Here is a 14,653-nt window from a genome sequence, read left to right as displayed (position 1 = left end):
TAAGGGGCTGGAATGATCGTTCAGTGTCATGAGTCAAAGCTCGTTCCTGACCAGGCAGAATTCTGGGAGAATGAGATGGGAAAGGCTCATATACTCGTTGTTGTGAAAGATGTGGAACAGGAGATGCTATGCCAGATGAGAGGGGAGAATACAGTAAACCTGCCGTCTTGGATTGTTGTGTATGGATCGGAGTGAATCCAATATTGCAACTCTGTAATTCTGCTTTAGAGATAGCACCTGTCTCATGTGACTTTTCTTCATGTATCACTGGGGTGCATACCGTAGCCTGTGTGCTGACATTTGCCACTGTGTCATGTGGGTGTATGGGCGGAGGGCTTAATGAACTAGATGATGCGTGAAAAGATGGTGGTAATGCAATAACCTGTACTGGTTCATTGTCCTCCTCATCCTCCTCCCTCAAGAAAGATTTGATGTGTTCCATCATTTCGTTTCGGCGGTGCTTACGTTTCTTAAGTTGTTCTAGTTTCCTGAGAAGATTGTCCATTTCAACTGTCTCTTCTTCCTCCCTCGCATTCATGGAGTCCATGAGTTTAGTCAATGAGTCCATACTCAATACATCTGCTTGACTCGGACTAGGCGTGGCTCGACGTATACCTTGAATGGATGCTGCATCTGCTTGACTTGTATACACTGCGGCTGCTGCTCCTCTCTGCTCCTCTGACTCCCTCTGAACAGGACTGGAGGAAAGGGCAGGTCGGTGATGGATGTCAAGGATGTAATCTTCAAGGTGTCTGGGGGCTCGACATCGCCGTGACGGCCTTGCTTGTGTATCAGCATGGAGAAGTGATGTTGGTTTATCATCTGATGACATTATGAAGCAGTCAAGATCCGGCTCGAAGGACCATTTGTTGGGGATTGCCCCACTGATTGCTAGTTTTTCAAGGGTGTTAACCACTTCAGTACTCTGATCAGGGAGGAGTCATCAGATTTCGTTTCCACTTTTATTTTGTGCAAGTTTCAACCTTGTACACATGACAGTATACAACTGAGGTAGTTTCTGTAATAAACAAATAAAACAAGATAAATAACTTGTCTACATACTGTTATGATTCAACAGTAAATTACAAATGAAACATTATCAACAACTCTCATATATCCACTTAGAATACTAAGAAAGCAAGGATATAAACTATGGAAATAAATATAATAGCATAAATCACATTATGCTGCATTATCATAACAACAGATAACAAACTGTAAAATATAGGATCATGCACATAAGGGGAAGAATTAAACATTAATATTGCAAATATTAGTGATATTAGCATCCGTGCTAGCGCGAGTGCGCTGATAATTATACAGATCACAAAAACAGCGGCAATATTGGCATCGTGCCAGAAATAGTTGCCGCGCGTACAAACATTCCCCATTAAACATAGAATCGTGTTATGAACTTACTTTGTCAGTAACTTTAACTTGCACTCAAGGATGCTGCACACGAGTGGAAAGTCTGCCAACGCTATGAAACTCCAGCTACAAAAAACTCCGGCTGCTGCGCTTGCGTGGCAGAGAATAGCTCACTTACGTTAGAATCGTATCTGCTTCAAACTATGTACAGCGCATTTTCCGTAACTTAACACATTAGCAGAATAAATTATGGACAATAAGAGAAAAACCATAAAGAATTCACAACATAGCCTATGTAAAATTGCAAACATCTATCTTGCAGTACTTTTTTACTTAAGTACATAAAAAATTGAGTACTTTTGTACTTTCACTTGAGTAAAATTGAAAAAGGAGTACTTTTACTTTTACTGGAGTAATATTTTACCATATGTATCTGTACTTTTACTCAAGTACTTGATTTGTGTACTTCGTCCACCACTGGCCATCTATATACCTATAGGTAGATGCATGCTTACACGGATATATATTTTCCCATTTAGAAGTGTTTGGAAGTAACAGGCAGGAACATATGTGTGTGTATTCTTTCTCTTAGGGTCACAAGGTCACCTAAAAGGGTCAGGAAAGGCCTTCCTCTACTTGCGCTGCGAGGGACGAAAAGCAATGAGCACTGTGACATTTCTAAATCTCTACTAGATATTAAGAATCCTGTTCTATCCCGTATTTCTATTCCTCCAGATTAATGACAGCCTATTAATTGTGTGTATCCAACCATAGTCATAAGAGACTGGCCAGTGCTAGAGAACCTTGAATTGTAGATATGGGAATGTGTGTATGTGTGTGTGTCAGCACATATGTTCGGTACAGAAGAATAGTTTCTGCTGACATTGCTGACATCTGGACCTGAGATGAGGTGTCTTCTCACCCGTGCTGACGCCTGCTACAATCATTGGAGATATGCTGAAGATGTTTATGCCCATATGTGAAGATTGTCTAAGTTTATCTAGAACCAATCAGATTGCTGCTGACCAGCGCTTTGACGCAACTAATGTCTTCTGTCTGGAGTATAGCTGTGATGATTTTGTATTATATGGCAGAGCGGCCTGCGAACTCCTTCAAAGTATTGAAGCTGACTTCTGCTTATGAAACTGCAAACTATTTTCTTCAATTAAAATTATTATTATTAATTGAACTCATCTCTGACTCCTGGTCTTCATTGCGACAACACCTGGTCCTTGGGTTATAACTGTAAATTCCCCTAACACAACAATAAAATATCTGGATTTTTTCTGTAAAAACAGAGATTACAAATTCTAATTAAGAAAAAAATTGTTGAGGAGAAAGGAAACTTTTTTTTTTTTTTTGGCACTAAGTGATATCAAGAACCAGCATATGCTTCTCAAGCATGGTGACAAACAGCATATTCAGATGAACTGTAAGCGTCACAAAACAAGCTACAAAAAAATTGAAAAAGAAAGGAAAATAGTAACAATGAATATAAGACAATTCTGCTCATAATTTATTTGTGCCGCAAAGCATGATGGGAGCCATAAATGAGTTTCGATTGGTGGCACCCAGGATGCAGTGCAACATGCTTTCTGATGGTAACCATTCTTGTCTGTGTGCCTAAATAAAAAAAAAAAAATAGATATCTTTAAATATTTTAATCAGAAATGCTTTTAAGAATCTTTCTGACTATGCTGAAAATACCAGACCTTATCATGTACAACTATAGCAAATCTGTTGCTGACAAAACACAACCAACTCATAAATCCAGATCAAATGTTGTCAAAACAAACAACAACACCTGACCTTACTCTTTATTAGCTTGCCTAGCTGCTGGGTCAAGAGCCCAACTACAGCAAACACTGGTAATAATCGTAACCAAATCTTTGAATATTCTCCTTCAGTGATTCTGTATGTTAACATCCGTTGTCTTCAAAAACTCTGCTTTGGGTGCTTGAACACATAAGATTTTGAAAACAAATTTATGTTTTAGTTGATTACATGGAGATGATACAGGCATCGTGCCTGTATCATCTCCATGTAATCAACGAAAACATGAATTTGTGAATTACATTTTTTCTCTATGTTCTTTAGTCGCCAACTACTCACCTGGTATGAATAACATAGTATTCATTAGCATAGTGTTTTGTATTTCTTTCTCAAAGAAAGTTTTCTTTTGTTGTTGTTGTTTGTTTAAACTTATTTTTTTGTGCTATTTAACTCATTTTGACTGGTTAATTTCGAAGCATCTCATTTGATTAATTCTAATGAATTCTTGGATGTTCAATTTAATTAATAGTATTGCTTGTAATCTGTTGACACAATTTTATTAATTCAATATAGTGTATTATTTTTAACAGTGCATGCATTGAACGGACTTATTTTAATGAATGTCCATAAGTGAGAATCAAAATATAGTCCAAAACTCCTAAGTCCTTTCTTGATAGATTTTGCAAAGTGATTTTATGTTTCACTGGGTGTTGAAATTGGCTGTTGCAAATGAAGCTAGTTTTGGCAAAGGACAAGAAACATACCATTATTGTTCAGGATCATTCCTGTAATGTTCAATCAGCACCAATGCGGGCATTGATGTCACCAGCCAGTATGGTTATGTCAGACAATATAAGACAGAGGCCAGTGTTTGTTGGAGCTAGTTGTAAAAGTTGTCGTTGGCTGAGTTTAAACTAGTCTCAGTTGGTGTATAGACAGAGATAATGTGGAATCTGACAGTGTCCTTAACAGCAAGTTCTGCCAGACAGCATGACTTTGACTGAAATGCAATGCAATTCACACTTTTAGTCATTAAGCTTTCCATCATAAACCCAATTACTTTTACCAACATCGTGTCCAGTCCTGATGTTCCATGGAGCAATGCAGATTTCAGTTTTCGGTGGAATTATTTTACTGTTATGGCCAGTAGCCCACATTTCACCAATTCCCTGGATCCATGACATTGGTGCATCTGCTGCCCCGAATGCGGTAGCATGACTTGTCGTTTTAGGTTATGAAATATCCTCTAGTTCCATTAATTTCATGTTTAGTTTCCTGGATTTTATGGTTCTTTAATATTTCCTTTTTTTTTTTTTTTACCAGTTGCCTCATCAGTTAAAAATGTCCAAAAATGTTAATTAATATTAAATTAAAATAATAGTAAATTAAATAAGTGACATTAAAATACAAAATAAATAATTGTGTATTCTAAGGTCATTTTGGATGTAATTGTAATCATGACCAAAACAACGCCGCTTTTGTCAGAAATAGAGGTACAGTCTCTACTCAAGAGTGTGAAAGTGTTAAAATAAGAGTGTTACATTAACACTGAAGTAGAGTTAAAGTTAAATAGATAATTAAGTGATTAATTGAGTGATGATTGACCATTATTGACGAGACCTGATGTTAACGTGCAGAATCAACAAAGACGAAAATCACTATTTTAATTGTGTCACCATTATAGTGGTCAGTGTTTGCTTTAGTTGGGCTCTTGACCCCTAAAATGTTGAAGTCAGACTTTGATTGTCAGTTATAACTATGTTATAAAACTGATGGACAAGCAAAGACTATTGTTATTCCTGAATTACTGAGTTAAAGTTACATAGTTGATTATTGCAGCCCTGTGATTCTTCAACAACGTATTTCCATTATTTTAAATACAATCTGAGGAATTTCTTAAAAGTTGTTTGCTCAAAAATCTTTCAAAAGAGTCTTTTAGTTAGACATGCAAACATCAATAATCAACCTGTGAATCTCAACAATGGTGAAAATCCAAAAAGCATGTTGCAGTGCATTCTGGGTGCCACCTATCAAAATTAATCCATGACTCCCATGATTTATTGCGGCAATAACTAAATTATTAGCTGAATTGTTTCAGTAATTTCCTTTATTCTTACTATTCTATTTTTGCTTTTTATGTTACTTTTAGTAGTTTGTTTTCTAATGTTTAGAGTTGTTCTGTTTTTCTGAATATGCTGCTTGTCACCGTTGTTGAGATTCCTACACTAATCTTTGATGTATGTGTGTGCCTAAAACAAGCTTTTTTTTTATTATCAGAACAACTTTCAAGAAATCCTTTTAATTAACGGGTACTGTACAATCACAGGCTTGTTATAATCAATGAGGTCAATCAAATCTGTCTAGGCTTTAGTTGAGTTTTGTGATTCAGGTCAAATGCCCACATTTAGATTTTTTTCTTGTCTGTTTGTTACAATTCAGTTGTAACAGCCAAACCAAATCTTACTTTAAAATTGTCGATTTGTTCAGCTTTAAAATTTGAATCTCAATTTAAAAGAACGTCTGGTCAGATTTGGGTAGTCCAAGGGCAAAAGAGTAAAAGTCATGAACTCAGCAGCTGATTTCACCAGAGGAGGAACCAAGTGATTCCTTCCAAGTTACAAACGAGTCTTGAGTCAAATCCCAAGTCCTCAAAGAGTTAAAGTTAATGAGGTGCTGAGTTTCGCGCGGTTGTGATTTTTTAAAAGTGGAACGTAGGCCTATTTTTACGTTTGCACGTGACTGTTTTGAACCCTTGTTTAGACCCGTGTCCCCTGGATATTTTTCACCCATTTCAGCCAAATTTGCGGGTCACCCGGGTCACCAGAATTTTATGGTGTCCTAAGTATTTAAACTGGCCTGTTGGCCACACCTCAGATGTTGTCTTGACCAATTAGATATCGTCTTTGCTTGGGGTAACATAAATCGTATGTTATCTTATCAAGCATTTCCAGCTCTTGCAGGGTCTAATTTTGGACATGATTTCTATAACAAGAATATGATACATTTGACAAATAACTGATGGTCAGGACTGTTTCAAGCTACAAGCACAAACGTACTAAACATGAATACGAATCCTTAAGCTATCCCATAGTTATTAAAAAACATACACAATAAGTGATTATAAAAATGATGGTCAAATGTGTGGGTTACATATAAATGAATATTGAGTGAAGCGATGGATTGATAATTCTGTCTTTTTGAGTTCATTAAAATACAGTTTCTGTGCCATTCTCTGACATAAGGATGTTCTGAGACCAGAGGTTAAGAGGTCCCATTTCAGTCTGGTTCTGCTAGGTGGTGGGGGAAGTCAATCCAAGAATCTTGTTTATTACTCTCATGGGTTAACATGTGCTGTCGTTGCATCTTGATTACTTGCCCCAAATTTGACAATCTCTTCTCCAAATTGAAATTGTCAGTAATTGTTCTAGTGGTGTTAATGTTGAAAGCTGTTCTGGGAAAGAGTTGGTTGGTTGGTTATCTTGCCTCTGACTCTGTGGCACGGAATGATTTACAACCTGTTGTTGCCTTTTTGAGGAATACGGCTGGTGTTTCAACCACAGTCCTGATCGACTCTTTAATTTGTCTGGTTCGGGTCAGATACGCTACGACAATCAACATCGCTAAAGAAAAGTGAAACAAGAACTACAACGGACTATAAATTGATGAAATCAATTTTAAAAAATAAAAACCTTGCCACCAAAATTGAGGTGAATATTTGCTTCAGTTGAGCTTTTAAGCCTTTAAACAGGTTTTTTTAATTAGCTTTTAAGCAATTGCATAATTGTTTTATAGCAAACCTTTGTGCAATGTGGATGCAAATCTTGATCTAGTAGGTAACTTTCTTGATTATACTTTTAAAGAGAGAATTATACAAAAACTGATCTGGCTTTATTAGAATCTGTGTATAATCGCATTCAATATATTAAGTCTAATTAAGTTGTTTAGATGAACAAAGCACAAGGTTTTCTTGCCTAATTAGCATTTTAATTGTTTGGTCAGACAGTTTGTATATTATATATTCACATTCATAAATCAGGGATTAAACGTGGAGTTTCTAAATATCAAAACAAGCGTATGTGCACAGTACTGTACCTTTTTCCAAGATTGACATGTTAAATGGCAGACTAACCCGGTTTACTCTCATTACGTTCACGAACGAGATAAGCTATGTAACAGTTCATTTCATTCACGAACGACATGTATCCGTTCATTCAGCTCGTTCACGAATGACATGTTTCAGTTCAGTCATTTCATTCACAAACGAGATGTACTAAATCATTTAACTCGTGCAAGAGCGACATGGGTACCAGTTCAGTCATTTCGTTCATGAACGATAAGATCTCTAGATCTAGTTCAGAATCATATCAAACTCGTTCATTGAAGGGTGTGATCGTTCACTACATTGAACAAATCGCATACTCTGTCACATCTCATACTCGAAGGCTATTGGATCGAGGTTGAGTAATTCTTTGACAGGATGAAATGGTTCAGTTACCCGGTTCACCGAGCTGAGAATGCGCTACTAATAGCGCCGCGCTGCTGTGGAGGGAGGGACTTCACTGAACGAGAAACATGAGTCAGTGGATTACGTGAACGAGAACGATTTGTTCACCTAAAAGATTCGTTCAAAAAGAACGATTTGTTCACGAATGACACATCACTAGATTCAATAAACTGGTTGAAAAAAAACAGTTCAACGGTTCTTTTACGCTCAATGTAATGGCATCAAGTCTATCAAACAAATATATAAATTCAGTAATCATAACTTTAGTCAGTTAAAAACCTCATAATCATGAAAAGTTTACAATTAATTCTTGCAACAACGCACCCAAATACAGTAACAGCTATAATGTGCATAAGAAGATTTAAGTCTTGAAAATATTAAGTAAATAAATTAGGTGTAATCAGCACAGAAACCATGATCAACTTACTATACATTATTAAATGAACTTACGTTACGCCAGGGGCCTGTACCATGAAGCTGAATTAGGTGGCTAGCCGGCTATGTTTCAGCTTAGTTTCCGCCAACCCTGGGTTTTAGGTACTTATGAAAGTAGCTTGGCTTTAATCGGTGTTCGTTGCCATGGTATCTTACGCTGCACGGCTAACCTGCTCCGGGGCAGGTTATGTTCTGGATTCAAGATCTCAGACTGAAGGTGAACCAATCAGATGTGAGAGAAGTGACACATGTCTGACACAAAGTCACTCCAGTTTATCTTGCTCCAAATGAAAGGTCACTTATGCTTAAAAAAAAAAAAAAAAAGTAGAAGTCTGGCTTTAAATGATAATAACGGAGTCATTTTATGATTTATATAATTATTGTGATTCATATTTATCTCTTACATACAAGCAATTTTAGTTTAACAGTTATTATAAATTACTTTAAATATTAATGTATACATATCATTCAATATAAATAAGCTGTAGTATCAAAAGACTGAACTATTTTAAAAATTACAAATCTGAACTTACATGTTCAAGTCTCTATCACTATATATTTTCAAATGTATAAACTAAGTTAACAAGTTCCACTTGTGACTACACTGATGGAGCAAGATCATTTATTTTATCAGTCCTCCTTCATTTTCCATATGACATTTAAATTTGTCATATTCTTCAATCTCTTAACCTTTAGCAAAACCTTTAACCTTTAGGTTTGATTCTCGCTGGGTCTCTCACGAGAAGTAAATCAAACTTGCTTTGTATTGCAAGGCTCGTGATTGGCTGTTCGCCAGTGATGTCACACATTCATGTGCACGCGCTCCACAAACTCAGGATCAAAGCCTGAGTTGACAAAGAAAGTTGATGAACAGCATCATGGTACCAACAAAGCCGGATTGGAGAGGTTTGGTTTTGTCAACTCAAAACTAATCCTGTAACTCTGAATTTGTTCAGCTACCATCATGTTACAGGCCCCAGATTGCCCTTCACCCAAGCCCTCGGTTTACCCACTCTCATAACATTAGCACAGAATCAGTTAAGAATCAAATCACCAAAAGAATAGTGATGGGATTTATGGCTCTTTGAGGGGATCCGGATCTTCGCGATCCGTTCCTTTCAAAGAGCCGTTCAAAAGAACGGCTCTTTTCGCTTTTTTTAAATATCTAGTCAGTTTTAAGAAGCCAGCTTGGGGGCATCTCAGTTTATCCTGGAAATAATCACTGGGAGGAATGATGAGGTGAGATTTGTAGTCAAATAATTAAAACTCGGATATCACACACCAATATCTGAGTTTGAATTATTCTGAAATATTGATTATTACCTCATTTGTCATGTGTGGACTATATTCCATAGGGTTGCACAAATCCCTCTGCTTAGACAGTGACATCACTATTTTGGATTTACCTTTAGTACAAAGTGTGTGTGTGTAAAGCTACGTTGACTTATGTTATTCATACAATACCTACTCACAAATAAACATCAAAAACAAAGCCGGCTGCAATGAATTTCTGTGCAAAACAGCTTTTACTACAAACACTTCCACACAAGAACATTATCACACAAGAACATTTTGATAGAAAACAAAAAATATTTAAAGTAGATAAAATTAGAATAAATAAAATGGAAATGTCTACATACTACATACTATTACTACTGTAAACTTTGCAAATAGGACATCAGCCCCTTCAAGTCAATGAACAATAACAAAGTGGGCTGCAATGAATGTCTGTGGAAAACAGCTTTTAGTGAAAAATTTCAATACAAGAACAGTATCACAAAAGAACATTTTTAATGTTTTTAAAAGAACAAGTTTTAAATGAACACAAAATGCAATGTAAATAAATACAAAGCAGTTCCTTACTTTATGGCTTTTTCTGCCTCTCTTTTTTGTCTTTGGGCAAATTTGCATTAAGGAAGACAAGAGCTCTGACCTTTTTGGGCTTAAGGCGACTTCTCCTCTCTGAGATTATCTGTCCAGTTTTCGAGAATATTCTCTCAGAGGGAACTGATGTCGCCACAACACAAAGCTTCTTGGCCATCAGCTTGCTAAGCCTGGGGTAAACAGGGGCTCGACTCTCCCACCACTTGAGGGGATCCTCATGTGTTGGAAGAAGAGGCTCCTCCAGGTAGGCTTGCACCTCCATGACAGCATCAGCGGTTGGATTCCTGGCTTCCACTGTTCCAGCTACCTGCTCATAGGGGTGGGAGATATAACAATGGGAGATACCATTTTTATGTGATTAGAGTACATTAAATTATATTCAACTTTTGTCATTACACAGTGTAAGAGAACAGAGTAATGAAATGCAGTTTAGCATTTAATTAGAAGTGACAATAGTAGATTTGCATATGTACAGTATGTGCAGGATGTACAGATTAAATGCAGTGATTTACAGCTATTGGAAGTTTTAGACTGAGATATCAAATATCTAAAAAAATGTGACTTATTGTTGCCACCCTTACTTCCTCATGGAAATAGCTCCAAACTATTGATCCAGCACCACTGCCTGCTCCTTCCAGTCCTTCCACAGCTGGTTGCTGTTGGATGGGTTTGCCACTGCTAATTCTTGCTGCTGCAGTTGACAGCCTTTGAAACGTCTCATCTGCTGTTCTGCCATCAGGGAAGGCCATCCTCTTAAAACGCGGGTCAAGTGCAGCAGCCTCTGCTAGTATGTGGTTGGCATGAATCCTGTGGAATCGCGATGACATACTTGCACACAGACTGTCGATCACACCTTGTGCTACCGCTGTTGTAGTTTTTCGCCGGAAATCAGCTGTGGCTCTTTGAAGTCCCCTGGCCAGCACTATGACCTTCGAGGCTGTCAAGTAGCTGGTGAAAAAAAGAAAAAAAAACTTTAATGTTACAATTTTAAAGCTGAAACAATGATAAATATTACAATGTATTAAACAGATATCTATGTGGTATCAAATATCCAAAAAAATTTTATCAGGAAATTGGCATGCAGGATACAGAAATCTACTGACAATGATATATACTCCAGTGTATTACACAGATTTCTAATATGGTAAAAATATTCATAATTTACTATTATGTACTATGCATGCATGCTAAAGAAATATACTGCTGTGCAACTGAGCAACATACCTTTCTGCACTGAGTTCTACAGTGACTTCCTCAAATGGTTGCAAGATTGTGCACATTTCTTGCACTGTGGTCCATTCCTCCTGGGACAGGTGGCGGACAGGTGCATTGGTGACGGCCAGGGTGGAGATTATAGCATTTTTACTGGCAATAAAGCTTTTCAACATGTAGTAGGTGGAATTCCACCTTGTAGGACAATCCTGTTTTGGTCGGAGCTCCTCCATCTTCATTTGTAGTTGAGTCTCCTTCAGTTTTTGTGCCCCCATGGTGCTTCTGTGAAAGTATTCCACTGCCTCTTTCACCTTATCAATGATGGGCTTTGAAGCTTGCAGGGCATCTCTTACCACCAGGTTAATAGTATGGGCCAGGCATGGTAGGTGCATCCATCCAATGGTTTGTATAGCCTTAGTAACATTTGCCGCATTATCGGTTAGGCAGCACACTACTTTCTTGTCCACCCCCCACTCTGCTGCAACACTAAGCAGCTGTTGTGCAATGTTGTCTGCTGTGTGCCGCTTACTGAATTCAAAACAGTCCAGGAGACAGGAGGCCACACGGAAATCCTCGATAAAATGGCAGGTTACAGACATATATGATGCTGTCGTTCTTGAAGTCCAACAGTCTGTGGTTAAACAGACAGCTGGTACTTTTGACACCCTTCTCTTCAAAGATGCTGTCTCCCTGTCATACATATCGGTGACCTTCTGGGCTAGTGCCTTCCTACTTGGAGGAATGTAGGAGGGGTTGAGCGCCTGTGAATATTTTTTGAATCCTGTGTCCTCCACTATTGAGAAAGGCTGGAAGTCAGTGGCTATCATCTTTGCCAGCTCTTCGTCTATCTTCTCCTGTCTTAATGGGGTCAAGACAGGAGGTAAATATTGACTGATGGATGTCTGCTTTCTTTTTGGTCGTGCCTGGCCAGGCAATGTGGGCCCAGTGGGGTCAGAGGCTGCTGTGGCTGCAGCTGCACTTGATGTGGAGGCAGAGGAGGCAATGGACACATCAGTGTCACTGTTGTTGTCTGAGTCTGGCTCTGCTCTCAAACCTGTGACCTGCAGTATTGGGTGTTGAGTCTTCAAATGCCTGTGTAAATTATTTGTTGACCCAGACTTAAATGAAATGACTTTTTGACAAATGCTGCATTTAGCTTTACTGTTTTCTTCGCGAGAAAAGTGCACCCAAATGCTGCTCCTTTTCCTCTGGCTCATTTTCAGATGTGTCACGTGTGTGTCTTCTTCCTTTCGAAGTCCAAACGACCCGCTATTACTGACGTTGGCACTGAGACAGAGAGGCAATCGCACGTGTTTTTTTTTTTTTTTAGCTGAGGTAAGCATGTGACGGCAGCGTGCACACGTCATGGCTCCGCTCCTACCCAATGACAGAGGATTGCAGGGTTTTTTTCCACTGGAGTACTCACGTGAAGGATGCGTGCACAACTAATAACTAATATCATCACGCTATAAAGGGTTGGCCTGCGCTGGGTGCGCCCCTCCCCCTATAACTGTTCTGTCTCGCGGAGGAGCTCATTTGTATGAATCTGTGTGAAACACGCATAGGAAAAAAGAACGACAGAAAGAACGGCTCTCCTCCAGCCGCGACTCGGCTCCCATCGTTCATGTTTATGAGCTGTTCAAAAGAATCGGTTCGTTCGCGAACGTCACAACTCTACAAAAGAATCAGTTTGGTTCAGATGCTCTGTGAGTCAGTCGGCTTCACACTGAATTACACATGCACAGTATCATTAGCTCCTCGGTTCTAGACTCGAGAATGAGAACCGCTCTAACAGGTATTTTACTAATAGTTATTTTATCACACTTTCCGATGTTTAACAAAATACTTAAAATTACATGCATGCGCAGTATCATCAGTTCATCGGTTCTCGAATCAGACGTGTCTGAAATAAACAGATTTCGGTTCAGTGTACTGGTGATCCCGAAAACTGATGCAACTGGTTCTTGACTCGAGAACGAGAATAAGCTCATCGGTTCTCAAATCGGAAGCGTCCGACAGAAACGGTTCTCAGTTCAGTATACTGATGAGCCGAAAACCGATGCAACTGGTTCTTGACTCGAAAATGAGAATCGCTCCAGCAGTGGGAGTGTACGTTCGTCATCTGGCTCTGCTCGGTGTTCATCTTAAGTTCGGTCTTCACAGCAGTTCAGTCAGTGTATTGTTTGAGTAAATGAAATACTATGGGATATTATTTTATTCTGACTCAGAGGGAGTGTCAGTCATGTTAAAAAAGTTAACAGCTTAAGTAATTTGTGGATTAACGCTTATTGGAGACGCAAACCGTTTCAAATGATTCCGTTCGATTTGGTGAAATGGTTCAACCGGTTCACTAAGAAGAACCGATTAAATTGAACGATTCATTCACAAATCGGACATCACTATAAGAGAAAACTGATGTCTGTTCACTGCTCTGTGTGTGCACACCTTGGATGGGTTAAATGCAGAGTATGAATTCCGAGAATGGGTCACCATACTCTACTGTATGTCACTTTCACAAAAAAGAGAGAGATCTTATTACACAAATGCCAACATAATGCTTAAATATTAAGAAAAAGCAAAATAAACATTGGTTTTAGATTAGACATTTAGCCATCAACATTTATAATGTTGTAAAACTTGTAAAAAAGAAAATAAAAACATTATTTGTGACTTATGTAAATTAAATAACTCACTGTGACTGTATGTTCTTCATATGTCACAGATCTCTCTATTCTCCACAAGACCACATGCAGAGCTACAGAGAGAGATCTGGCACAACTAAATCAAACACTGATCTCCATGATGGTGGCATAATTTTAACCAATAAAACCAACAGCTGATCCTCTGTAAATCTCAATAACAGCAGGTGTTAATTACCAATGCACAATCATCATTTAATAAGGCACTTGACTTGGAAGGAATGACTTGGTTCCTCTGGTGAAATCGGCTGTTAAGTTCATGAGTGGAGCAAAAATTTGGCAGGACTTTTACTCTTTGGCCCCTGGACTTCCCACCTCTGGTTCTTACATGGCTTTCAACCAAGGAGGTCCTTCAAAAAAAAAAAAAATCAGCAGCAGGCATAGAAGTAACCAACCTTGAGATGTACTGCATTCTTAGTCTATTCCATTGTTTTGGCCAATCAAGTATATATTTAATATAGACATCATGTGGATCCTTTGTCCTATGACCATCACTTTCATGTAAGCATAAATTTGGTTGATAAAGAAAGGACTATACTGAAACCAGGAGATGAAATGTAATTTCAGACAAGTTACACTTACTTATGATCTTTTATATGTTATAGTTAGACATTGGGTCTCATTCACTAAATATGCGTAGGCACAGATTTTTGCGTGAAATGTGCGTATGGACGTTTTCACAAATAAATCATGATTCATCAAAAACTTTCATGCTAAAATTTATTATAAATGTACGAAAAGATTCAAGAACAACTTATACCACAGGTACGCAATAATC

The 14,653-nt window shown here is 38.2% G+C and overlaps 1 protein-coding gene across 1 annotated transcript; it reads right to left on the bottom strand.

Annotated features, from left to right (window-relative positions):
* Positions 1-9,144: 9,144 nt before the first annotated feature.
* Positions 9,145-11,691, bottom strand: LOC127972572 (E3 SUMO-protein ligase ZBED1-like). The gene is made up of 2 exons (XM_052576177.1): positions 11,189-11,691; positions 9,145-10,912 (listed from the first exon to the last, which is right to left on the bottom strand). Exons 1-2 carry the CDS (start codon positions 11,566-11,568, stop codon positions 10,504-10,506), a joined length of 789 nt encoding a protein of 262 aa, XP_052432137.1. The 5' UTR covers positions 11,569-11,691; the 3' UTR covers positions 9,145-10,503.
* Between the last annotated feature and the right edge of the window lie 2,962 nt (positions 11,692-14,653).

This window comes from Carassius gibelio, chromosome B15 (genome assembly GCF_023724105.1).
Source record: "Carassius gibelio isolate Cgi1373 ecotype wild population from Czech Republic chromosome B15, carGib1.2-hapl.c, whole genome shotgun sequence".
Taxonomy (NCBI): Eukaryota; Metazoa; Chordata; class Actinopteri; order Cypriniformes; family Cyprinidae; genus Carassius; species Carassius gibelio.
The sequence above is the reverse complement of the archived record's forward strand: the minus strand, read 5'-3'. Positions and strand labels throughout refer to the sequence as shown.